This window comes from Polyodon spathula, chromosome 24, assembly GCF_017654505.1.
Source record: "Polyodon spathula isolate WHYD16114869_AA chromosome 24, ASM1765450v1, whole genome shotgun sequence".
Lineage (NCBI taxonomy): Eukaryota > Metazoa > Chordata > Actinopteri > Acipenseriformes > Polyodontidae > Polyodon > Polyodon spathula.
Genome location: NC_054557.1, coordinates 22687264 through 22714311, shown reverse-complemented (window position 1 = coordinate 22714311; position 27048 = coordinate 22687264). Strand labels below are relative to the sequence as shown.

Sequence of the window (27048 nt, the reverse complement as noted above, 5' to 3'; positions counted from 1 at the left end):
TGATATTGTACTGGCACAGATGAACAATACAAATGAACTGTGCTTTTGATATATTGTACTGGCACAGTACTCTGAACTGTGCTGGGTTTGATATATTGTACTGGCACAGTACTGAACTGTGCTGGGTTTGATATATTGTACTGGCACACACTGATATGATGTGCTGGGTTTGATATATTGTACTGGCACAGTACTGAACTGTGCTGGGTTTGATATATTGTACTGGCACAGTACTGAACTGTGCTGGGTTTGATATATTGTACTAGCACAGTACTGAGCTGAGCTGTGCTGGGTTTGATATATTTTATTGTAAAACTGCACCTTGGCCAAAAGTTTTGTTTTTACATGAACACACACACACACACACACACACACACGATGTTCACAAGGTTAACATGTTTCAATATGAATAACGTGCACACGCGTGATTACTGGAGGCACGTGGTGCCGCAAAGCCCACTGGGAATAGTAGTCTTCTCGGCTGTCTTTTCCAGATTAGCATTAGGGAACAGTTCGCCACCGCCTCGAGAATTGTTAAAAACAATTCAATTTTATGTATCTTGCATGTTGTCACGAAAAATAAGCTGTAAGATAAAACGATAGAAAGAGCGAACAAGCCGAGGCGAGGGAGGGGTGAAGGTGAGAATCGTCATCTCTGCTCTGGCAGCCTCAGGTGGTACCCGGATGTTGACAACAATGGCGGCGGCAGTGGGTCTTGCTTCTTGTCCAAATGATACTAATAATGAAAACACTGTCGCAGGAGTCACAGGCCCCATGGCATCTTTACACGAAGAGGTACGTCTGCCTGGTACATGATATCTTTATCTGCTAGCTAGACATGTATTCAGTACAACTGTGCAAGCACCTAGCATTCCTCCTTTTCAATATACGTTAAAACAAGATTTTAATAACATTGCAACAGCCCTGTCGGTGCGTGTATTGGGTTTCGGGAATAATAGTTCTGAAACTGTAATGCCATTCATGTCTGTCAGAAATGTAAATGAATGCTTTGACGGGTAGGATAGGGTGTGTGCGGTTAATGTCTGTGTTAGGAATGGTTAATTAAGTGATTGTACAAAGTTGTTTACTTATATATATATCATTTTTTATTTTATTTTTATTTTTTTCAAAGTCTTGGCAGGGTTACGCCGCTACCTCATAGAGTTCACGTAAAACAGTTCTTTAAAATAAAAACATTCGTAATCAAAACGATAATAATATAGACATGATAATATAAATATTGCCCATTTGAAAGGTCCACATCTACAAAGCAAGCAAAACGTTTCCCATTTCAATTGTAGCTGGGCTCTAGACTGGCAACAAAAAGGGCCAAATGCATTTGTATAGGCACCAGGCCACTAAACCTCTCAAGGCCAAAGTGTAGGCTGCTGTGTAATTTTGCTTAGGATTCACATATAATGGTAATTATTGACCACAGAATGAAACACAATTTAACTGAACAACAACTGTTTATTGATTTAGAAAATGCTGTTTTAAATTTGTTTTATTTGTCAAACAGCAGCCAAGGGGTCAATGGCTACTAGGCCAAATCAAATGACTGGTGCCACCATAGGAGCAGGTTGGTTGCTACCATATTGAACTGCTTAAAATACAACTACTTGTTAAGACACTAAAGTGATACTAAAACAGTAACTTATGTTAGTACAGTAGACTCCGACTAAGAGAACACCCCTTGGGAAGCAAGCTAATCAGTAGATTAGATAGTGAGGAACAATGCATAATACATTAAATACAAACAGCAAAAAATAGTGCAAGTACATTAAATACAGGCATGATGCATTAAATACAAGGCTAGGATGTGAATTCTAGATATTTTAGATGAGTGTGTCATAACCTGAAATAGCAATGTAGACAACAGCTAACAGCAGATATCAGGCATTGAAAGCAAGAGAGAACAAAAGAGAGTGGATTTAAAGCGAGCGACTGTGGGAGCTACACGTACTAAAGCTGGGAGAGAGTTCCAAGACTCGGGGTTGACCACCAGACACAATATGAATCAGTCAGTAAATAAATATGGATTGTTATGATGCATGTGCATCAACATATGAAATGAACAGAAAAAGTAAGAGAAAAGCAATAGACATGCTCCTGTTAATAAAGTATAATAATAAAGTAAGAGCCAAACTAACGTTAATAAACTAACTGTCAAACTAAATTAACACAGCACCCCTACACACGTTAAAAAATGCAGCAGCAGCTGTAGATTAATTACGAATGCATGTACAGGAGCAATATTCAAGACATGCACAATATTTAACAGAATGGTATAGCAACTCGCCAGAACGGGAAACCCAAATTGCTCGGCGACTTGTTGGATTCAGGTTTTTTTCAGGAGCTTGAACAATTTCCAACTTTTTGTAGCAATAGATACAGTGGTGTGTTTAGCCCTTTGTTTACATGTTTGTAGCGATGAGGTGCACTCAAGGAAATCAGAATACAAAACAAGGAAATGATATGAAGGCTATTCTAGAAAGATTTAATAAACCAATCAGCATGCCTCAGGACACTCTCTTTGACAAGTCGACATTTGAAAAGACTGAATCCATTTGAATTTAAGTTTGATGATGAGTTAATAGGTTACAAACCAGAACTGTATCCGTTGAGACCAAATCGCTATCGGTGCCAAGATGATGTTCTTTTAAGCGAAGTTCCTGTTCCTTTAGGCAGAATGTTTACAATGGGAAAAATCTGTTTCAGCACAAGAGTGTTCTCTTAGTTGATGTGTTCTCTTAGGAGGTGTTTCTGTAAGCGAAGACTACTGTACTCATTGTTTGTTGCCTCATTCTGTTGAACAGGTAATCTATGTAGATGACTGCAATGAACTCAGCATTGTGTATCTCAGATATTTTGCAAGTCTTGTCTATAGAATTGGTGACGGCACCTCTAATTGTGTAGAGCTGTGATATGGGAAGACAGTGCTGCAGCTCGCATGCTCAGTGTTAGTTAGTGGGGTCCTGGTCTGAGAGCATGTGACACAGACAGCTCTTATTTTTTTATTTTTGTTTTTTTTTTTTTTTTTTTTTTTTTTTTTTTTTTTTTTTTTTTTTGTTTTTTTTTTTTTTGTGTTTTTTTTTTTTTTTTTTTTTTTTTTTTTTTTTTTTTTTTTTTTTTTCATGTTTTTTTTTTTTTTTTGTTTTTTTTTTTTTTTTTGTGTTTTTTTTTTTTTTTTTTTTTTTTTTTTTTTTTTTTTTTTTTTTTTTTTTTTTTTTTTTTTTTTTTTTTTTTTTTTTTTTTGTTTTTTTTTTTTTTTTTTTTTTTTTTTTTGTTTTTTTTTTTTTTTTTTTTTGTTTTTTTTTTTTTTTTTTTTTTTTTTTTTTTTGTTTTGGTTTTTTTTTTTTTTTTTTTTTTTTTTTTTTTTTTTTTTTTGTTTTTTTGTTTTTTTTTTTGTTAACCATTTATTGTTTCACTAAAAAAAATATGTTTCAGTGATTTTGCTCTGTTAATCTACGATATTAAATATACCGCTTAAACACAATGTCATATGTTTGCGATATTTCCCAACTATTTTTTCGTTACCACAATCTAAGCTAATGGTGAATGTCAGTTTTTTTTTTTTTTTTTTCTGCAATCAAATAAGCTCTAGTACATTTCATTTTTAATACCTTAAGTTTTTTTTTTCCTCAGGAGTACACTTCCTAATTACAGTCCAAAATATATGCATTCTGCTGTCCCCGTTCTTGAAATGGGCAGTTTGAGAAATACTCAGTTTTGCCTGCAGCAGCTGACCCTACTTTAGTACAAACCCGCGCTGTTTTCAATATGGTAACATCTTAAATTACCATGCCTGCTTCTTTGGCTGAAGTCTAGCGATATTACCAGCTTGTCATGTAACTGGGTAAGCTGCTTTGCAATTAAATCACCCTCCTGAAGATCAACAGTGTAATCAAATATATCTGTTAAAGATGATGTAACAAACGATACAAATCTGTTCGTGTTAACTCCAAACTTTATTTACGTACTCTAAGATCTGAGTGGCGAAAGACATCATTGGTTTATTGGAGTTCACAAAGAAAACGTAAGCGTATTTTACATTTTCGTTGTTCTTGTTCTAAATTTCATGAATGTAATGTTTAATTTTAAGCACATTTTGTAAACAACACTACTCGCACGTGTTTGGTCACCTAACCACACAATCATGTTATTGTTTGGAACCAAACATTTCCTAATACAGGCGCCTCTCTAGTTGCTGTAGCGGAAAGGGCACTGCAGCCATAATGGCCATGAATAGACATTCATTTTGAGGTGCATTGTCGCATTGTGAGCTCTGTGTTAGTATATCTACATTCATTTTGAGGTGCATTGCCGCATTGTGAACCCTGTGTTAGTATATCTACATTCATTTTGAGGTGCATTGCCGCATTGTGAGCCCTGTGTTAGTATATCTACATTCATTTTGAGGTGCATTGCCGCATTGTGAGCCCTGTGTTAGTATATCTACATTCATTTTGAGGTGCATTGCCGCATTGTGAGCCCTGTGTTAGTATATCTACATTCATTTTGAGGTGCATTGCCGCATTGTGAGCCCTGTGTTAGTATATCTACATTCATTTTGAGGTGCATTGCCGCATTGTGAGCCCTGTGTTAGTATATCTACATTTATTTTGAGGTGCATTGCCGCATTGTGAGCCTTGTACATTCTGCACTTTTCTTTAATACAGCTATGGAGGATAATATAGTAACACAGCACTGACATTTTTACTCCAGGCTGCTAGACACACAGACACAGCCTCTTTAATAAAACTGCATTATGCTCAGCGCTACCAGGTTTTTTTTTTGTTTTGTAACACCCCACCACATTGTGGAAGCAACCAGCAAAAAAGCAGCCAATATGTGATTTTAAACAGCCAAAGACCAGCACCTGCATTGAAGAAATTGTAGCAGATATTAACTGCATGGGTTAGTATGTAAATTAATTATAGTATCTCAAAAGAAAATATTATGTAACTTTTTTTTATCAATCAATATAAATTCAATCAAAATACTAAATTAATATATCCTTTTTTTGTTCATTGTATAATATTTTAAACAATATTCCCTATTAACTTAATAGGTGTCATATCTTAACCGTGCTTTACAACCAGAAATAAAAATCATACAAATCAGCTTAAAAGTAAAATTACTTTTGTGTATTTCAATGTTACAAAAGTTCTGTGCACCAAGAAATTCAATAAATCGTCATATAGTTACCAAATTTGCATTTAGAAATAGGTTTAAAACTGGCTTGTAACAAAGTTATTCCCTCCTCGTGGTTCCAAAGATTTTGCAAAGTCTAAAGAATGAGGTGTAGTTTTCCTATTCTTGGTGATTTCCTCAAATAAATGAATTCCTGGAGTTGATCTTTTTTGATAGTTGCTAGAAATGTCCAGCATGGTACAAGCATGAAGCATCCTTTTAGTTGGAAATTGGACACAAGCATTTGCTGCTCTCAACATGTCAGATGGCAGGCTGGAGCTGTCAAAGGTCTGTCATCCTTGTGGCTTGTTGGTGTGCAGAATAGCCAGCAGAGCTCAGTTTGTGCAAAGCTGATGTTAAGCGCAAATGTATGGAGAATGGAGATAGCACTCATGTCTGTATCACAAACAGTCCTTTTTCAAACATTCAAAAAACAGGTCGCTTTTACAAATTCTCCAATTGCGTAGCTACACCCGATAACCAAAGGCTTCAGAACACATATCAGTGATTGGGTCATTGTCTGTTAGGTTCAAAAATACCACTAGATATGTTAATGTCAACATATATCTTTAATCCACAAGTGGGATAATCCCTTTGAAGAACCATCCAGACTTATTGTCTAAACCAGAACAGTTTTGTTTTTTTAAAACAATAACGCTAGCTTGTGCTCCCAGCTGGGAGTTTCTAGGATCACAGTGGGGTCTTTTTTGTTTAGGAAGAGATGGCAACCCACCCCAGTACAAAATATATTTTATGCAAAAGGTCAAATTTAGGTTTGGTAAAAACCCTTCTAACCTATCCAATACTGTGACAGGACAGTGTCACTGGCAACTTGTTACCACGAGGAAGGAGACTCAGACACAAAGAAGATTCAGGTTTAAACACTAATGCATACTTTTAATAAAAAAAAAATATAACAAAAATGCTAAACGGACACAAACAAAAACACCTTAACAAAACAAAAGGCACAAGGGCCAAAACAAAAGGTCTATACAAAACACTCATAAAGAACACAGAACACTGACATCAATCCTAATCAATCTGTTATCACTGGAGCCTTAATCATTTAATTGTTTATTCAGTTCCTGGCTCCAGCCACATTCCACATGTTTTTGAAGTTCAGCGCTGGTGATGACCTCGTAAATCAAAAGAAATAGTAAAAAACATGCACAATAAAAGTAGCCAAACTGCAAAGACGATATTTACCCACTAGATTCTGTCAAAACAAACCAGATTTGGCTGGAAAACCGGCAGCACTCCCCGTGCTGTCAGGTGCTGAACTTGAGACAGTGTGATGTCATTGCTGCATATCGAGGCAGGTTTTTATTTTCTTTTTTAGGGTAAGCTGGAAGCGGAGGGGGTCCCCGGCCTGAATTTGAGGGACTTGGATCTTACCTCAGATGAGTTTATTTTGGACGAGGTTGACAGTAAGAGATGGGATTTCTTTTATATAATTTATTTAATAAAGTTATTATTAATTATGCTGATCATATATTTGTTATGTACTGTATATAAAGTTCAATATCAGATTTGAAGTATTGAAAAAAATATCTGCTATGCACTTTTCTCAAGCTCTCAGAGGGAGAAATCTTTAGGGAACATGAACAAACTGGACAAACAACAAGACCTGGTAACTGAAGTATAGCGCACAGTTATAGTAAGCTAATAATATACAGACACCAAGGAATGATGCAGTTTCATTAGAGTGAAAAAAAGATTTCGTAAATTGTCAGTATGTGTTATTTATTGTGCTTATAGGGGTCAGGAAAGGTAGGAAAACATGACAAAACCTACCTTCTGAGTGCCATGGCCCCTGTAACAAAACCTACCTGAGTACCATTTATTTTTTAAAGAATTTACCTTTTTTATTTTTCAGTTCAAGCAGAGAATGGGTGAAATAGACCTTTTATGCTTTAAAAAAAGCGAAACGCCTTATGATATTTCACATGCAACAAAACCATGGTTACGAACATTGTAATTGAAATAACTTTTGGTCACAGCTGAGCTATATCTTGTATAGTTAAACATCCTACATATTTTAAAAATTGTCTCAAATAAACCGTTGAAAATGCAGCATATATATATATATATAGCGTATTACACGTACTTTTATAGTATGAATTTATAAGTAAAAGTAATGTGCACGGGACAAAACATTAGATAGCTGAACTAACTTATTATTCACAGTCTGTGTTTCGCCCCTCTCCTGCTTCAGCACAGCTGGACTCAGAGTCACTAGAAGGCAAGGAAGACGAGCCCGTTTCGACCGACTCTTCAGCCGTCGGTCAGGATATTGTGCACAACGTTCATTAAGTGTTTTTTCTCTTGCACCGCATTTTCAAATCAAACTAGTAAATGTCACTGTATACCTATAGCATAAGCTTACCTACACCATAGCCCACTCATTTCAAAGTAGGCGCTGTAGTTGGCAAACGAAAGTGCACAGGGTGCAGGTCTTGATGATTGACAGTCATTTAAACGAGTGAGAGCATTCTAGCTCTGCTTCAGTCAACGAGATCTGTTAGAACAGGATGAAATGACTTGACAGTGAAACTGCAGTAGCCTATTAAGGGACCACTGAGTTGACTGACAGTGACATCTAGCCAGTGGAACGGAGACGGGACAGACAGCAAGTATAAGAACTACACAAACTAGAGATGATTTCTAAATTATTATTTTTGGTAAGAAAAGAAAAAAAATAGCAAGTGGTTTTACTGACGTTTAGCTGATATAAATTTATTTCAGTCAAAAACTTTTTTTGGGGGGGAATTCGTTATTTAACGAGCTTTACCGATTTTAAAATCGAAAAGTAGTAAGTCTACTTATAAGTACCATAGACACTGTAACTTTCATTATTGCATTGATCCCCAGTGCGTTCTGGAGTTTAGAATAAGAAATCTACACTGTATGGGAGTCAATACAAAGAACTCTATAAACAAACCTTTGTGTGTGTGTGTGTGTGTGCTGTAATGCAGGGCTTGTATTAAAAAAAATCTGCGGTCTTTAGCCTCTGGGAGCATGTGTGTCATATGATATACCGGTCTGCAAAAACAGTAAACATTGTGTGTGTTTGTGTTTTGTAGTTCACATCCAAGCAAATCTGGAAGATGAACTGGTCAAGGAAGCTTTGAAGACAGTAAGTGAGGAACTCTGCTCTCTGCTTTCCTACTGTGCTGCGCTGTGTGTAAACTAGACCTGAACAAACTGGTTATTGGATCATTGTGATGGAGCTGTCCACAGAAACTAGGTGCTGACAGTCAGATGAGGGTCATTGGTGTTGATCTGTACCATTCCAAGTGAAAGCAGTGAAGAAGCAAGTGCTTGGATGTGTGTGGAGTGCTATTCTCCACAGAGACGAGCAGTCATTTCACACCAAGCTCGTTGCGTCAAAGCGTCACGTCCTGCGTAACATCTTGTGGAGGCTTTCATACCGGCCGCGTAGCATAAAACAGACGGCGTCGGAAATAAACTGTTCCTATTTCTCTGTGGGCATCCGTTGTACATTGTACATATTTAACCAATATATTTATGAAAAATATACACCATTATGGCAAAATTAAATTGTGTGTATTTTCTCAATAAAAAGAACAAGATGGTTGTTTCTGAGTGGGCTACGGAACTGCCCCATTAAAAAAATAAACAAACCAGAGAGCAGAAAGGTAGAAAGACAGGCAAAAAGAATAGAAAGCAGATAAACCTCTTGTTTGTCTACAGTTTTCCAAAAGATGTTCACCCGACCACATTTATTTTGTTGAGCAATGTTTAGTTTTGGAGAAAATGTGCACTTATTTTCAAGAGACGACTTGGGGTGGGACCAAGGGAATACATGTTAGAAAGTTACACCTAGGTACCCTGCGTTGTGCCAAAAAAGATAAAAATAATAAAATGTAAGTATTAATTATTGAGTGTAAAATAGGAAAGACCTTGCCCTTCAACAGCAAAGGAGTACGGTAAAGAAAGACTGCTCTACAGTGCGCCACTCAAATACTAATGAAATGCTGTATACTAAGTATTTATAACACATTCCAGTTTTTTATATTTTTTACATAATACATAGAACTTTATTACAGTAATCCTTCGTGCTTCCGACTGCGATGGGACCAGAGTAAGGGCAAAAAGGAGGATAAATTAATCCTGTTTTTAAATACCATTGTACACAGCTGTAACAATTACTGTATTATTAATGTTTTGAGATTCAGCTTTTATTAGGGAGCTCCCCTAAGTCCCTTGTTTACAGGGTACTAGTGCTTGTGCCCGAGTAGCCGTCTGGGAGCGTGCATTCGCTGCTGAGTGACAGGCAGGAGATCAAGATGGAGGTTGAAGTTGATACGCCCCCCGCAGGCGAACATGATTTATTTACATATTGTAGGACTGAGCTGCGGGGTTACAGGATATAATGAGACAGACAACAGCTAAGGTTCAAAGCAGTAGGAAGCCACTGTTTTTTTTTTTTTTTTTTTTTTTTTGGGAGGGGGGTAGCTTTTAGTGAACAATGGCTTTCATTCCTCTCCTCACTCGCAAACTCATCCTCCTCTCTTAACTCTCTCTCTCAATTCTCCCACACTGTTATGTCCACACGCACCCAAGCCCTTCACTCATTGGTCCAACATGCACTCTCTCAGACGTGCACTCGCACATGTCTCTCAGCTCTGTCACGCAAGCTCCAAAACACGCGGAGAATAACACAGTTTACAAACACACATTATTTATGGAGTACTCCCAGGTCCATTCCCACAGTGTCTTGCAAATCAGCTGCCCCTGCACTATGCTGTTGCACACTGAACAGCTCGCTTGACACTACCAGCAATGGCAGCGCGCAGAGCACATACAACACACTGTATGAAAACGTTGGTAGGATCTACAATCTTCTCTGATCAATAATGAACTAACATTGCTGAAGAGACTGATCATGATGAAGTAAACGGATAGGGTGGATACGCGACAGTTTACTGTATTCAGTTATCATGAAATGGTGCTGCTGTTACAGTACTTGGTGCTGAAAGATATGAAAATGTAATTCTGTACTTTAAGGAAATCATGTGTTGACGCCTTTGGTGTGAAAGCAACTTGACGGCGTCAAAATACTCCAGATGCGATTGGTGTGGAAAGACTTCAAGACAAGCAGCAATCCTCACACATCCAAGCAGCTGTTTCTTCGCTTGTTTCTCTTGGAATGGTAAATCAGCCCAATTGACAGCAATGCTGATTTCTGAGGAGAGCTGAATACGAATAATTGGTTCGTGCAGCACCAGTATGATCTTCATTGACAAGCGGAGTCCCTCAGTCATTCATTGGCATAGGGTTCCAAACCCTGTGATCAGTTTGGATAAACTATCAGTGCTGCAGAGGCTTCAGTTCTGTTCAGAAGCAGTTATTTGCTTGAATAGTTATTAAACAATCTAAGCACACACAAAATAGGCTGTTAAACAGGTTGAAATATTAGGAACATTTTAATAATATAAAGGCGGCTTTTAAATAAGCAAAAAGCAGAACTTAGTTAACAATGACAAGACATCAAGAAAATTGTTTTGTTGTATTGTCAAACTAAAGAGGATTGTGGGGCACTGTCTGTCTGAACTCTAAAGCTGTAATGAAACTAAACACTCTAAAGGATGTAGTAAATGAACACCAAGAAGGAATAATACTGTAGTGTCAAATGGAACAGGACTGAATGTGTGTGTGTTTTTTTTTTAGTGTGTTTTTTTACATTTTTTTTTTTATATAAATTTAGTGTGCCCAATTATTATTTTCCACCAGTTTTCTCCCAATTTGGAATGCCCAGTTGCTCTCCCCCTCACCGCAGCAATTCCCCACACAGCTCAGGAGACCATTCAGGTTCAGAGGCGAATGTCAGCAAGTTACCGACCTCTGGAAGACAAAGGCCAGCCTTACAGGTGTCTGCCTTTGAACTCAGTGGGCGCCTGGCCAGTAGGGTCCGCTGTAGCGCGATGAGGAGAAGCAGTCCATGCCCGTTTTGCCTCCCTAACCCATGGGAGCGACGAAGCCAATGCAACGTTCCCTTCGGAGTCCCCAGCGAAGACCGGCCACTTTGCACAGCCAGGACGCAAACATGCGCGTATAACTCACCCTGCACACCATGCTGCTGTACTTCTACCAGGTGAACCAGTCAGGGACCCTTGAGTTTAACCCTTTCTCTCTGTACTCTCTGTCGCCCCCTCATTGTCTGTTTTAGGGTGTTGACCTGAGGCAGTACTCGAAGCAGGTTGAAACAGAACTGCAGCACATTGAGCAGGCTTCCATCAAAGACTGTATCTTTTCAAACCAGTGAAACGTTAGCGCCTTCATCATTCTGTTATTGAGGCAAAGTAGGCAAATTTTGGGCTAGTGGTTTCATCAGTGTTGAAACTAGAAGAAACTGGGTAAAGCAGACAAGTGTTTTAGTACCTTCATCACCCTTTTGAATTAACACCTTGTCCTTAAATCTGTGTGTGCCAGACATCAAGGAGAGCCAAAATATTGCATCCCTACATAACCAGATAACTGCCTGCGACTCTATACTGGAGGTAAGAATCACACTATTACTCTCTCCCCCACACCCTCCCTACTCCTCCCTCTCTCCTGTATCTCTCACCTCCTTTCCCTCTCTCCTCTCTCAGCGCATGGAGCAGATGCTGAGCTCCTTCCAGACGGACCTCTCATCGATCTCCTGTGAGATCCAGACCCTGCAGGAGCAGTCTGTCGCCATGAACATCAAGCTGAAGAACCGGCAGTCCGTGCGCAGCGAGCTCAGCCAGCTGGTGGATGAGCTGGTGGTGCCCAGCACTATGATCGGGTGAGAGCCATGACCGCCTCCTTATCTGGGACACTAACCAGTGAGCCACACTGAGAGAGGGAGAGAGAGACACAGGCACACTGAGACATAGACATACTCAATGAGGCAAACACACACTGAGACACTGTGTTTCAGTGTCATCCTCTCTCCTCGCTGTGCGGTGTCTCTGTGTTTCAGTATCATCCTCTCTCCACTGTGCGGTGTCTCTATGTTTCATATAATCCTCTCTCCTCAGTGTGCGGTGTGTCTGTGTTTCAGTATCATCCTCTCGACCTCACTGTGCGGTGTCACTGTGTTTCAGTGTCGTCCTCTCTCCTCACTGTGCGGTGTCTCTTGAGTTTCAGTATCATCCTCTCCTGACTGTGTGGTGTCTCTGTGTTTCAGTGTCGTCCTCTCTCCTCACTGTGCGATGTCTCTGTGTTTCATATAATTCTCTATCCTCGCTGTGTGGTGTCTGTGTTTCAGTGTCGTCCTCTCTCCTCACTGTGTGGTGTCTCTGTGTTTCAGTATCATCCTCTCTCCTCACTGTGCGGTGTCTCTGTGTTTCAGTATCATCCTCTCTCCTCACTGTGCGGTGTCTCTGTGTTTCAGTGTCGTCCTCTCTCCTCACTGTGCGGTGTCTCTGTGTTTCAGTGTCGTCCTCTCTCCTCACTGTGCGGTGTCTCTGTGTTTCAGTGTCGTCCTCTCTCCTCTCTGTGCGGTGTCTCTGTGTTTCAGTGTCGTCCTCTCTCCTCGCTGTGCGGTGTCTCTGTGTTTCAGTGTCATCCTCTCTCCTCACTGTGCGATGTCTTTGTGTTTCATGTAATCCTCTCTCCTCGCTGTGCGGTGTCTCTGTGTTTCAGTGTCATCCTCTCTCCTCGCTGTGCGGTGTCTCTGTGTTTCAGTGTCATCCTCTCTCCTCACTGTGCGATGTCTTTGTGTTTCATATAATCCTCTCTCCTCGCTGTGCAGTGTCTCTGTGTTTCAGTGTCATCCTCTCTTCTAACTGTGCGGTGTCTCTGAGTTTCAGTATCATCCTCTCTCCTTACTGTGCGGTGTCTCTGTTTCAGTGTCGTGCTCTGTCCTCACTGTGCGGTGTCTCTGTGTTTCAGTATCATCCTCTCTCCTCACTGTGCAATGTCTTTGTGTTTCATATAATCCTCTCTCCTCACTGTGCGGTGTCTCTGTGTTTGTGTCGTTCTCTCTCCTCACTGTGCGGTGTCTCTGTGTTTCAGTGTCGTCCTCTCTCCTCACTGTGTGGTGTCTCTGTTTCAGTATCATCCTCTCTCCTCACTGTGCGGTGTCTCTGTTTCAGTGTCGTGTTCTGTCCTCACTGTGCGGTTCTCTGTGTTTCAGTATCCTGCTCTCTCCTCACTGTGCAGTGTCTCTGTGTTTCAGTATCATCCTCTCTCCTCACTGCGGTGTCTTTGTTTTTCAGTGTAATTATGGACACACCGGTGGTGGAGCAGGATTTTGTGGAGCAGCTGCATGAGCTCAACAACAAGATCAACTATGTGAAGGAGCAGTCCTTTAGAGAGACACTCGCCTGTCAGGACGTGCAGGACATCCTGGACAGGCTCAAGATCAAGGTGAGACACTGAGAGACAGAAACACACCCTGAGACAGAGACATACTCTGAGACTGAGAAAGTGAGACTTTTCCTTCCTCCCTGCACTCACCTTGTCTTCCAGTCTCTCTTCTGTGGTTGATGCTTATCGTTTTTGTTGTTGTTGTTGTTGTCTCTGTCTCCAGGCGGTGTCCAAGATCCGCGAGTTCATCCTGCAGAAGATCTACTCCTTTAGGAAACCCATGACTAACTACCAGATACCTCAGAACGCACTGCTCAAATACAGGTACAGAACACACTGCTCAAATACAGGGGAGAGAACACACTACTCAAATACAGGGGAGAGAACACACTGCTCAAATCCAGGGGAGAGAACAGGGGAGAGAACACACTGCTCAAATCCAGGGGAGAGAACACACTGCTCAAATCCAGGGGAGAGAACACACTGCTCAAATCCAGGGGAGAGAACACACTGCTCAAATCCAGGGGAGAGAACACACTGCTCAAATACAAGGGAGAGAACACACTGCTCAAATCCAGGGGAGAGAACACACTGCTCAAATCCAGGGGAGAGAACACACTGCTCAAATCCAGGGGAGAGAACACACTGCTCAAATCCAGGGGTGAGAACACACTGCTCAAATCCAGGGGTGAGAACACACTGCTCAAATCCAGGGGAGAGAACACACTGCTCAAATCCAGGGGAGAGAACACACTGCTCAAATACAGGGGAGAGAACACACTGCTCAAATACAGGAGAGAGAACATACTGCTCAAATACAAGTACAGAGCGTACTGCTGAAATACAGGGGAGAGAGCGCACTGCTCAAATACAGGAGATAGCTAGTTGGTATTTAAGTTATTTGAGCCATGAGTCTCTTATTCTCGCTCTCTCTCTAGGTTTTTCTACCAGTTCCTGTTAGCTAATGAACGCCACGTAGCGAAAGAGGTCCGGGACGAGTATGTGGACAGCATGAGTAAGATCTACTTCTCCTACTTCAAATCATACACTGGCAGACTGATGAAGGTGCAGGTGAGCCCACACCCAATACACACACATACCCCTGCATCCCTCTGCAACCCCTCTCCCCTGTCCTATTTCAGCAGATGTGGCTTCAGCAAGAAACCAGACATTGACTGTAAAGATGGTAACTGTCTCTCTCTCACCTGCCTGTCTGTCACTGTGTCTGTTTGCAGTACGAGGAGGTGGCTGATAAAGATGACCTGATGGGAGTGGAGGACACCGCCAAGAAAGATATCCTTTAATACATCAAACGGAACCAGTGTTTTCCTGTGTGTGTATGTGACTGTGCATGTGTTTGATTGTTTCCAGTTGATGGTGATTGTGCATATGAGCATGAGTGTGAATGTGTTTTTCTTGACGGTGAGTGTATGTGTGTTTTCCTTAACGGTGAGTGTGCCTCACGCTTCTTCTCGAAACCGTCTCTGAAGAACAGGAACACAATCTTCACCCTCGGGAACAGGGGAGCTGTCATTGGCTCTGTAGAGCTTGAGGCACCCATACTGGTACCACACGCAGCGCAGAAGAGTGATGCCAGGGTGAGACAGAGACTGTGTCTCTCTTCCTTACCCCTTTTCACCTTGATCTGTTTTGCAGTCTGCACTAGCCTCTCTCCCTCTCACACTTCCCATCTGTCTGTCTCTCCTCTCTCTGTCTTTCTCTCATTACCCATTTGAGGCCCTGTTTCACAGTCGGTACTAGCCTGTCCATCTTATACCTTTCGCTCTCCCTCTCTCTCCCCCCGATCCCCCTCACTCAGTACCCGTTCGAGACCCTGTTCCGCAGTCAGCACTAGCCTCTCTCCATCTCACACCCTCCTCTCCCTTTCTCTCTCTCTCAGTACCCGTTCGAGACCCTGTTTCGCAGTCAGCACTAGCCTCTCTCCATCTCACACCCTCCTCTCCCTTTCTCTCTCTCTCAGTACCCGTTCGAGACCCTGTTCCGCAGTCAGCACTAGCCTCTCTCCATCTCACACCCTCCTCTCCCTTTCTCTCTCTCTCAGTACCTGTTCGAGACCCTGTTCCCCAGTCAGCACTAGCCTCTCTCCATCTCACACCCTCCTCTCCCTTTCTCTCTCTCTCAGTACCCGTTCGAGACCCTGTTTCGCAGTCAGCACTATGCCCTGCTGGATAACAGCTGCCGGGAGTTCCTGTTCCTCTGCGATTTCTTCATGGTGACGGGAAACTCAGCACAGGACCTATTCAACATCATCATGGGCAAAACACTCACCATGTTCCTGGTAAGAAACCGGAGCACCCCCTTCACACTAGAGCAGCACTCGAAGCTGACTGTGAGCCTGTATGCGTGCATGCATAGCCCCTGAATGAAAGTGCGTGACTTCAGACCTCATATCTGTATAAATAGTATTTTAGTTAAGAGAATTAAATGAAGAATATGTGCATTTACCTCTAAACAACCAGCAGTTTTATTTCTATTTGATGCAAATTTGGAAAGAGTACTGTTTTGCTTCTAAAGCTCAGGTTTTTTTGTTTGTTTGTTTAAAGGTGTAGTCGGTAAATAAGAATTCACCCAAATGTAAACTGTGACAATATATGTGTGAGCATTCCTGCATTCCTGTATGTTTGGATATGATAGGCTCAGGCAGTGTTGGAGGTGAAACCGCGGTTCGGAAATGATAGAAGGACGCATTTCTTTAATATTGTAATTTAAGATTTTTATTTTTTTTACCTTAACATGTTTGTCATGTATGATTATTGAATTATGCAGGACACATTTAAATTAACATTGGGTGTAATACAGTATGGAACTAATACATAGCATAGCAAAAATGAACTCAAGTGTTTGATTTCGTTGGTTCTGTCATGTCATATTATCAGACAGACTCAAGATAAATGTCCACAGTCCTGTGCATGAGTGAAACTGCCCCTAATAGACTCTCATGTCCGCAGCTTCAGAGGAGTGTGCTTACCAATGAGACTCTGTGAGCCAGCTTGGGGACCGCTGCGTTCACTTCTGTCTCAGAGCCCCCCTCTGGAGCAGGTCACTTCTGGGACAGATGGAATTAGGATGGCTGTGTTTTCATTACCAAAAAAAATCTGTCCTTAGAGCTAAGCTGGCTAAAAGTGGCTAGTGTAAACGGCAAGAGAGACACAGTACATAGCAGTCATCGTGCTTGATAATCGTGCAGTAACACTGATGAAGACACTAGCCAAAGGATTATATGCTTCTCTTCTAGTTTCACTGATGAAGGCATTGGTGGTGTCTCGTCGTTCTCAGTTTCTCTCTGTCTCACTCTGTATTACAGAAGCACATCTCTACCTACGTGTCAGATTGCTATGACAGCATCGCTGTGTTCTTGTGCATTCACATTATACTGAGGTTCAAAGCAATCACTGCTAAGAGAAATATACCTGCAATAGACAAGTGAGTCTGTGTGTGTGTGTCTGTGTCTGTGTGCACCTGTGTTTGTGAGCATCTGTATCTGTCTGTATGCGTCTGTGAGTGCGAGCGTCTGTATCTGTCTGTATGCGTCTGTCTACATGTGTGTGTGTGTGTGTCTGTATGAGTCTGTGTGTGGGTTCATTTTTAGTCTTAGTGTCAAGAAAATCCCCACAAGGTAGGAAAACCTATAAAAGCTGAGCTAGTGTCACTGTGTCACGTCTGTCTGTCTGTGTGTGTGTGTGTGTGTGTGTGTGTGTATTAGAGTGTGAACTGGTGTGATGGTCTCATCTCCACTGCAGGTACTGGGAGACTGTACTAGAAATCCTGTGGCCACGATTCGAACTGATTCTGGAGCTGAACATCCAGAGCATACAAAACACTGACCCACAGAGACTGGGAACACTGGACACACGACCACACTACGTGAGTAAACCAGTATAGACCAGTACAGAGCACAACACAGCACTGAGTACCCCTGTACAGACCTTGGCCTATATTTATAGTTTGTGTATGATTTAAACGGCTAGATTTATTCATACACAAAAAAAAATTGATTAAATTTATATTTCTTAATCTTGCGTAAAACATTCATACTCGTAAGTAATCAGTGTTAATAAATCTGAATGTCATTAAAGTTGTTCGCATATTGAACAAGGGATTCCGGAACTTTCCTTGTATGGGAGAAGCGTCCGGATTGCAGAGTGTTGACGAGGGACTCGGGAACTTTCCTTCATGACAGGCAGTTTGGAAGATGAAAGGTTGGGAGCAGATCTTTGAATACCCTGCAGCAACATTTGTATCTGAGGTAGTGAGGTTAAAAGGGGGAAAATGAACTGCGAGTAAGAACGGCGTATTGTGGAGAGAGAAACTGTGTTGAGGAAAGCAAAAAATAATACATTCTATAATAACTTTCAGTAGGCAACTAAAATGAAAGTATGATTGACTACAGAATCTGATAAACAATTGCCACCCTATATTCTAGGATGCTTGGGTGCTTCGGGAAACCAAAGTGTGGCATTTGTATATGTTACATGTAATATAAATGTATGTCTGTGCCATCCTTGAAAAAACGAGAGAGAGAGAGCGAGCTCTGGTTACAGTACAGTGCTTTGCGATACTTTTGTATAAAAAGTGCTTATAAATGCAATAAATAAATAAATAATTGGGCATTAGGTTGAATGCTGAATCATAACCGTGTGTCTCTGAAGTAGGTGGTTGGTTCAGTATATGACGAGGCCTTTCTGGAAACAGCGCATTTCTGAAAATGAAATTGAGATAATGAGTCAGCCTGGGGCATAGAATGCTTTCATTTTGAAATTACCCAGCACTGAAACCCAAGTGAGTTTTTGCATAAGCTGCATTATTGCAGAGGATGAGGATCTGCCTTTTGTTAATTATTGCCACGGTAGATAGATGAAATGCTACTATTGTAGACCGTTGATGACCCCTGCAGTGACAATGGGATACAGCTCGAATAACGCTGAAGATTCTTCCGTAATAGGTAGGGATGGACAGTTTCGAAACCTCGAAGGGGCAGCATCGGTTTATAGACTGAGAGCGACCGGAGATGTAATCGGGTCATCATCAGAATGAAAGGAATATTTGGGCAGGTAAAACAAATGATAAAAGTCAAATAGAAAATCTCTCTCCTTCCCTGTGGTGTCTTGCTTGTGTATTTCTGATACACTGACACAGTCTCTCCTTCCCTGCGGTGCCTTGCTTGTGTATTTCTGAAACACGGATGCAGACTCTCTTTCATTCCCTGCTTGCTCAGGCTGACAGTCACACTTCCCCACTGTAGTAGACTGCAGCTGGGTTAGCTTGTGACTTCGTCAGATTTTCCCCAGATGGAACCAGTGGTACCTTTACCATAGATGCCGATGTTCTAGGTTGGAGAAGCTTCTTTTGCTCATGACAGATAAGTCTGTTTCAAATCTGGTTTATCTTTTGTTGTGACCGTATCCCATTCTTACACAGTAGCAGTATATTCTAGCCGGTCTCTGTGTAGTCCGCATGCCCAGATGTGGTTAAAGCATGGCAGGCCCATGCTATTCTGAGAGTCTCTTGTGGTTAAGCTGTTGAGTATGTGCAGCAAGCAGTTTTTACAATGGTGTGACAGCTGCGCTCAAAGGCTCAAAGTCAGGCTGCAGGAATAGTAATAGTTCCAACAGCCTGTGCAACCGAGTAGGACCCAACATCTCACACAATTCCATTAGGACTATCTTTGAAAAGGACCCAACATCTCGCACAATTCCATTAGGACTGCATTTGGAAAGGACCCTTTGGAAAGGATCCAACATCTCGCACAATTCCATTAGGACTATCTTTGAAAAGGACCCAACATCTCACACAATTCCATTAGGACTGTCTTTGAAAAGGACCCTTTGGAAAGGATCCAACATCTCACACAATTCCATTAGGACTCTTTGGAAAGGACCCACCATCTCACACAATTCCATTAGGACTGTGTTTGGAAAGGACCCACCATCTCACACAATTCCATTAGGACTGTGTTTGGAAAGGACCCACCATCTCACACAATTCCATTAGGACTGTCTTTGGAAAGGACCCACCATCTCACACAATTCCATTAGGACTGTCTTTGGAAAGAGTTGTCTCGCAAAACGTTCGTTCTTCTGTTCGCGCAAAGAAGTCATATTGATCCTGAAACACTCTATCTCCTCGAAAAGCAATATTAGCAAGGTCTTCCATCCATTTTATGTTTTGACGTATTGCCGTATGTGAATTATACAAAAATAAAGATTATTTATTAATAGCCTACACACCTGCTCCAACTTATCATCATAACAATGTCTGCTGTAATTACCAGTGCACAGCTGAAACAAGAGAGGCACAAAAACATGACCACCTGCTTATTAAGTAATAATTGTGGTGGTAAGCAGCATTTATATCACACTACTGCCTACATATTAATAACATTGATTAGTAATAGCGTATTTGGTATAAAACGGCAATAATTTATGAAAGAATTATATGTGACAAACTTGAAATGTTAGCAATACTTGCATCAACAGCATAACCCTAATGCTCTGATTCCGGTTCTTTAGCTAATTTTAATAGAAGTTTGATCTTACCTTGCAGTACCATCATTCCACCACAAGGAAATGATCGTATGCATGGTCCAGAGTGTGAGTCTGTGAACATTCTCGCACAAGCCTCTGTGTTGATAAATCCCATAGCTCCTGTTGCAGTAAAGGGAATACTTGCGATCACACGATTGTTAAATGTAGGCCCTGATCTGCTAACCTGCCTCTTCTGCTGCTAATGTCTTGTACACCATTCCAGCTGCAGGTTCATGTTTTCAGTGTTCTGGAAACTCTGCAGGTACAATAACAGCATCCTGCACTTTGACCTGTGACTGATAAAGTCTGTTTCCCTCCTCAGATCACCAGGAGGTATGCAGAGTTTTCATCGGCTATCGTGAGCATCAACCAGACCTTCCCGAGCGAGAAAACACACACCCTGCTGGGGCAACTACAGGTACACACGTATACACACACACTCACATGTATACACACACACACTTATATACGCAGATTGTCTGAAACAGAGGCTCTGTTTTTATGCAGTGACTGTGTTGGTATATTTGCAATGCAGTGACGGTAGTGTTTGGTACAGTGTCTGTTTTGCAGTGCAGTGTGAATTGACTTGTTTTCTGTGTGTGTCTGTGTGTGTAGGTGTTGTGAACAGTATATGTGTAGTGGTGTGTGTGTATATAGTGCTGTGTGTGTGGTGGTGCAGTGGGTGTATATAGTGCTGTGTGTGTGGTGGTGCAGTGGGTGTATATAGTGCTGTGTGTGTGGTGGTGCAGTGGGTGTATATAGTGCTGTGTGTGTGTAGTGGTGCAGTGGGTGTGTGTAGTGCTGTGTGTGTGGTGGTGCAGTGGGTGTGTATAGTGCTGTGTGTGTGGTGGTGCAGTGGGTGTATATAGTGCTGTGTGTGTGTGTGGTGGTGCAGTGGGTGTATATAGTGCTGTGTGTGTGGTGGTGCAGTGGGTGTATATAGTGCTGTGTGTGTGGTGGTGCAGTGGGTGTATATAGTGCTGTGTGTGTGGTGGTGCAGTGGGTGTATATAGTGCTGTGTGTGTGGTGGTGCAGTGGGTGTATATAGTGCTGTGTGTGTGGTGGTGCAGTGGGTGTATATAGTGCTGTGTGTGTGTGGTGGTGCAGTGGGTGTATATAGTGCTGTGTGTGTGGTGGTGCAGTGGGTGTATATAGTGCTGTGTGTGTGTGGTGGTGCAGTGGGTGTATATAGTGCTGTGTGTGTGGTGGTGCAGTGGGTGTATATAGTGCTGTGTGTGTGTGGTGGTGCAGTGGGTGTATATAGTGCTGTGTGTGTGGTGTGTGGTGCAGTGGGTGTATATAGTGCTGTGTGTGTGTGGTGGTGCGGTGGGTGTATATAGTGCTGTGTGTGTGTGTGTGGTGGTGGATCTTGCAGTGGGTGTATATAGTGCTGTGTGTGTGTGTGTGTGGTGCGGTGGGTGTGTATAGTGCTGTGTGTGTGGTGGTGCAGTGGGTGTATATAGTGCTGTGTGTGTGTGGTGGTGCAGTGGGTGTATATAGTGCTGTGTGTGTGGTGGTGCAGTGGGTGTATATAGTGCTGTGTGTGTGTGGTGGTGCAGTGGGTGTATATAGTGCTGTGTGTGTGGTGGTGGTGCAGTGGGTGTATATAGTGCTGTGTGTGTGGTGGTGCAGTGGGTGTATATAGTGCTGTGTGTGTGTGGTGGTGCAGTGGGTGTATATAGTGCTGTGTGTGTGTGTGGTGGTGCAGTGGGTGTATATAGTGCTGTGTGTGTGTGGTGGTGCAGTGGGTGTATATAGTGCTGTGTGTGTGGTGGTGCAGTGGGTGTATATAGTGCTGTGTGTGTGTGGTGGTGCAGTGGGTGTATATAGTGCTGTGTGTGTGGTGGTGCAGTGGGTGTATATAGTGCTGTGTGTGTGGTGGTGGTGCAGTGGGTGTATATAGTGCTGTGTGTGTGGGTGGTGCAGTGGGTGTATATAGTGCTGTGTGTGTGGTGGTGCAGTGGGTGTATATAGTGCTGTGTGTGTGTGTGGTGGTGCAGTGGGTGTATATAGTGCTGTGTGTGTGTGTGGTGCAGTGGGTGTATATAGTGCTGTGTGTGTGGTGGTGCAGTGGGTGTATATAGTGCTGTGTGTGTGGTGGTGCAGTGGGTGTATATAGTGCTGTGTGTGTGTGGTGGTGCAGTGGGTGTATATAGTGCTGTGTGTGTGGTGGTGCAGTGGGTGTATATAGTGCTGTGTGTGTGTGGTGGTGCAGTGGGTGTATATAGTGCTGTGTGTGTGGGTGGTGCAGTGGGTGTATATAGTGCTGTGTGTGTGGTGGTGCAGTGGGTGTATATAGTGCTGTGTGTGTGGTGGTGCAGTGGGTGTATATAGTGCTGTGTGTGTGTGGTGGTGCAGTGGGTGTATATAGTGCTGTGTGTGTGGAGGTGCAGTGGGTGTATATAGTGCTGTGTATGTGTGGTGGTGCAGTGGGTGTATATAGTGCTGTGTGTGTGTGTGGTGCAGTGGGTGTATATAGTGCTGTGTGTGTGTGGTGGTGCAGTGGGTGTATATAGTGCTGTGTGTGTGTGTGGTGCGGTGGGTGTATATAGTGCTGTGTGTGTGTGTGTGGTGCAGTGGGTGTATATAGTGCTGTGTGTGTGTGTAGTGGTGCAGTGGGTGTATATAGTGCTGTGTGTGTGTGGTGGTGCAGTGGGTGTATATAGTGCTGTGTGTGTGGTGGTGCAGTGGGTGTATATAGTGCTGTGTGTGTGTGGGTGCAGTGGGTGTATATAGCGCTGTGTGTGTGGAGGTGCAGTGGGTGTATATAGTGCTGTGTATGTGTGGTGGTGCAGTGGGTGTATATAGTGCTGTGTGTGTGGTGGGTGCAGTGGGTGTATATAGTGCTGTGTGTGTGTGGTGGTGCAGTGGGTGTATATAGTGCTGTGTGTGTGTGGTGGTGCAGTGGGTGTATATAGTGCTGTGTGTGTGTGGTGGTGCAGTGGGTGTATATAGTGCTGTGTGTGTGGTGGTGCAGTGGGTGTATATAGTGCTGTGTGTGTGTGGTGGTGCAGTGGGTGTATATAGTGCTGTGTGTGTGGTGGTGCAGTGGGTGTATATAGTGCTGTGTGTGTGGTGGTGCAGTGGGTGTATATAGTGCTGTGTGTGTGTGGTGGTGCAGTGGGTGTATATAGTGCTGTGTGTGTGGTGGTGCAGTGGGTGTATATAGTGCTGTGTGTGTGTGGTGGTGCAGTGGGTGTATATAGCGCTGTGTGTGTGGTGGTGCAGTGGGTGTATATAGTGCTGTGTGTGTGTGGTGGTGCAGTGGGTGTATATAGTGCTGTGTGTGTGGGTGGTGCAGTGGGTGTATATAGTGCTGTGTGTGTGGTGGTGCAGTGGGTGTATATAGTGCTGTGTGTGTGGTGGTGCAGTGGGTGTATATAGTGCTGTGTGTGTGGTGGTGCAGTGGGTGTATATAGTGCTGTGTGTGTGTGGTGGTGCAGTGGGTGTATATAGTGCTGTGTGTGTGTGGTGGTGCAGTGGGTGTATATAGTGCTGTGTGTGTGGTGGTGCAGTGGGTGTATATAGTGCTGTGTGTGTGTGGTGGTGCAGTGGGTGTATATAGTGCTGTGTGTGTGTAGTGGTGCAGTGGGTGTATATAGTGCTGTGTGTGTGGTGGTGCAGTGGGTGTATATAGTGCTGTGTGTGTGGTGGTGCAGTGGGTGTATATAGTGCTGTGTGTGTGGTGGTGCAGTGGGTGTATATAGTGCTGTGTGTGTGTGGTGGTGCAGTGGGTGTATATAGTGCTGTGTGTGTGGTGGTGGTGCGGTGGGTGTATATAGTGCTGTGTGTGTGGTGGTGCAGTGGGTGTATATAGTGCTGTGGGTGTATATAGTGCTGTGTGTGTGGTGGTGCAGTGGGTGTATATAGTGCTGTGTGTGTGTGTGGTGGTGCAGTGGGTGTATATAGTGCTGTGTGTGTGTGTGTGGTGCAGTGGGTGTATATAGTGCTGTGTGTGTGTGTGTGGTGCAGTGGGTGTATATAGTGCTGTGTGTGTGTGGTGGTGCAGTGGGTGTATATAGTGCTGTGTGTGTGTGGTGGTGCGGTGGGTGTATATAGTGCTGTGTGTGTGTGGTGGTGCGGTGGGTGTATATAGTGCTGTGTGTGTGTGGTGGTGCAGTGGGTGTATATAGTGCTGTGTGTGTGGAGGTGCAGTGGGTGTATATAGTGCTGTGTGTGTGGTGGTGCAGTGGGTGTATATAGTGCTGTGTGTGTGGGTGGTGCAGTGGGTGTATATAGTGCTGTGTGTGTGGTGGTGCGTGTGTGTGTATGGTAGTGCTGTGGGTGTATATAGTGCTGTGTGTGTGTGGTGGTGCGGTGGGTGTATATAGTGCTGTGTGTGTGGTGGTGCAGTGGGTGTATATAGTGCTGTGTGTGTGGTGGTGCAGTGGGTGTATATAGTGCTGTGTGTGTGTATGTGTGGTGGTGCAGTGGGTGTATATAGTGCTGTGTGTGTGGTGGTGCAGTGGGTGTATATAGTGCTGTGGTTGTGCAGTGGGTGTATATAGCGCTGTGTGTGTGGTGGTGCAGTGGGTGTATATAGTGCTGTGTGTGGGTGGGGTGTATATAGTGCTGTGTGTGTTTTGGTACAATGTATATAGTGCTGTGTGTGTTTTGGTACCGTGTATATAGTGCTGTGTGTGTTTTGGTACCGTGTATATAGTGCTGTGTGTGTTTTGGTACCGTGTATATAGTGCTGTGTTGGTATAGTGTATATCGTGCTGTGTGTGTGTGTGCACTGACTTATGCTCTCTCTCTGTCTCTTTGTTTAGGTAGAGGTGGAGAACTTTGTTCTGCGGATGGCTGCAGAGTTTCCCTCCCGCAAAGAACAGCTTGTTTTCCTGATCAACAACTATGACATGATGCTGAGTGTGCTCATGGTGAGACCAGGACAGACCTGCAATTATTATTACTGTTACAATCCTTCAAATCCAGGTCCTTAAAAGAACACTTGTTAGCTAGTAGCTATAACTAGAGGAAACGCCAGTTAACCCCTCTGTCCCTCACTCCCTCCTTCACTCAGGAACGTGCTGCTGATGGCAGTAAAGAGGTAGAAGGATTCCAGCAGCTCCTATTGGCCAGGACTCAGGTGGGTGGGGCTTACATGTTAAAATAATGGCGCCTGTTTGGATTGTGTCTGTGTGTGTTACAGGTTGCGTAGGTCTCTGTGTGTCTCAGTCTCTCTCTCTCTCTCAGGAGTTCATCGAGGAGATCTTGAGCGCTCCGTTCGGAGGGATGATCGGGTTTGTGAAGGAGAGCGAGGCGCTGATCGAGAAGGGACAGCTGGAGCGCCTCCGGAATGACGAGGGTAAATAAATACCCAGCCAGGCACAACATATAAATGCCCAGCCAACAAACGTGTAATCAATATGTTTCTCTCTCTCTCTCTCTCTCTTTCAGCTCGAGTGAATCAGTTAGTCCGTGGCTTTGCTGGCTCCTGGAAGCAGTCTGTAGAGAACCTGAGTCAGGATGTGATGAGATCCTTCACCAACTTCAAGAACGGGACGGGAATCATACAGGTCAGCTAACCTCCTCTCCCAAACTATCCCGGCTCCACTCTTTCCTCCCCAATCGATTAATTAATTCACGTGTGTAATGGTTTCATTCAGTTAGCACTTGTGACCGGCGTGGTGGTAGGGAACACTCAGGTACTCAAAATAAAAATGTCTGTGAGTTCAACAGTTGAGGTAAAATGCCAGGAAAGTGGTTATTTACAAATATTAAGGCTTCAGGCAAGCAAGGAGGCTCTCCCCAGACCAGGTGCAGGTGTTTAATATAACAATGAATACTTCAGGTGAGTGAGGAGGAGGCACACCCCAGACCAGGTGCAGGTGTTTAATATAACAATGAATACTTCAGGTGAGCGAGGAGGAGGCACACCCCAGACCAGGTGCAGGTGTTTAATATAACAATGAATACTTCAGGTGAGCGAGGAGGAGGCACACCCCAGACCAGATGCAGGTGTTTAATATAACAATGAATACTTCAGGTGAGCGAGGAGGAGGCACACCCCAGACCAGGTGCAGGTGTTTAATATAACAATGAATACTTCAGGTGAGCGAGGAGGAGGCACACCCCAGACCAGGTGCAGGTGTTTAATATAACAATGAATACTTCAGGTGAGTGAGGAGGAGGCACGCCCCAGACCAGGTGCAGGTGTTTTACTGGAGCCAGGCACAGCATGAGCTGCTCCGTGAGAATATTTGTCCACTCCTTCGTATGATGCCCCAGTCCTTCAGGAGACCCTGATTACAGAGATGGTAGAGAAAAACTGTTTTGGTAGTCACCTGTTTGGGTAGGTTGTGTGTGCTCTCTGGTGAGCCTGTACTGAGCCAGCTCTCCTCTGAGCCTGTACTGAGCCAGCTTTCCACCTGTGAGCCTGTACTGAGCCAGCTTTCTACCTGTGAGCCTGTACTGGGCAGCTCTCCTGGACTAGCACAGCTCCCTATATGCACATTTATGAATTATTGGGTCTTTTCTAGCAATATTGCAGCTGTTGGATAACTCTGGTTATCATAGAGACTAGGTCAGCTGTCTATACAGATGCTGAGTCCTATTAATCCTACACTACCATTATTTTCACAGAACCTCTCCCTCTCTCTCTATACAGGGGGCTCTCACCCAGTTGATCCAGTACTACCATCGCTTCCACAAAGTCCTGTCCCAGCCTGCCTTCAAGAGCCTGTCAGTGCGCTCTGAGCTCATCAACATTCACCATCTTATGGTCGAGGTGAAGAAGCACAAGCCCAACTTCTGAGAACTGGACAAGACCCACTGTACAGACGAGAGACTACAGCTTCCATCACCCCACTGTTACCACACATTTCTCAGACCAGACCCACTGTACAGATGAAACTACAACTCCCATCACCCCACTGTTACCACACAGTCCTGACCAGGCCCACTACATAGACAAGAGACTACAGCTCCCATCACCCCACTGTTAGCACACAGTCCTCATAGTGCTGTAATGCATCTGCTTTATTAAAACCTACCTTGTGTGTTGGAA

General features: G+C 43.4%; 1 protein-coding gene across 1 annotated transcript; it reads left to right on the top strand.

Annotated features, from left to right (window-relative positions):
* The first annotated feature begins 496 nt into the window (after positions 1–496).
* Positions 497–27048, top strand: vps52 (VPS52 subunit of GARP complex). Its single transcript, XM_041226539.1, has 20 exons — positions 497–795; positions 6533–6620; positions 8277–8329; positions 11387–11462; positions 11650–11717; positions 11811–11986; positions 13404–13554; positions 13718–13818; positions 14433–14565; positions 14730–14787; positions 14959–15092; positions 15638–15793; positions 16820–16938; positions 17256–17379; positions 20362–20457; positions 24812–24919; positions 25063–25128; positions 25236–25347; positions 25440–25558; positions 26650–27048. The coding sequence occupies exons 1-20, from the start codon at positions 685–687 to the stop codon at positions 26794–26796; spliced, it is 2196 nt and encodes a 731-aa protein (XP_041082473.1). The 5' UTR covers positions 497–684; the 3' UTR covers positions 26797–27048.

What these genes read in the sequence shown, in the direction of transcription:
- vps52 (XM_041226539.1), top strand. Translation starts at nt 685, where the DNA reads ATGTTGACAACAATGGCGGCGGCAGTGGGTCTTGCTTCTTGTCCAAAT. An exon ending in TGGACAGGCTCAAGATCAAG is followed by an intron (nt 13,555 to 13,717) that starts GTGAGACACTGA and finishes CTCTGTCTCCAG; the next exon opens with GCGGTGTCCAAGATCCGCGA. An exon ending in GCGCCTCCGGAATGACGAGG is followed by an intron (nt 25,348 to 25,439) that starts GTAAATAAATAC and finishes TCTCTCTTTCAG; the next exon opens with CTCGAGTGAATCAGTTAGTC.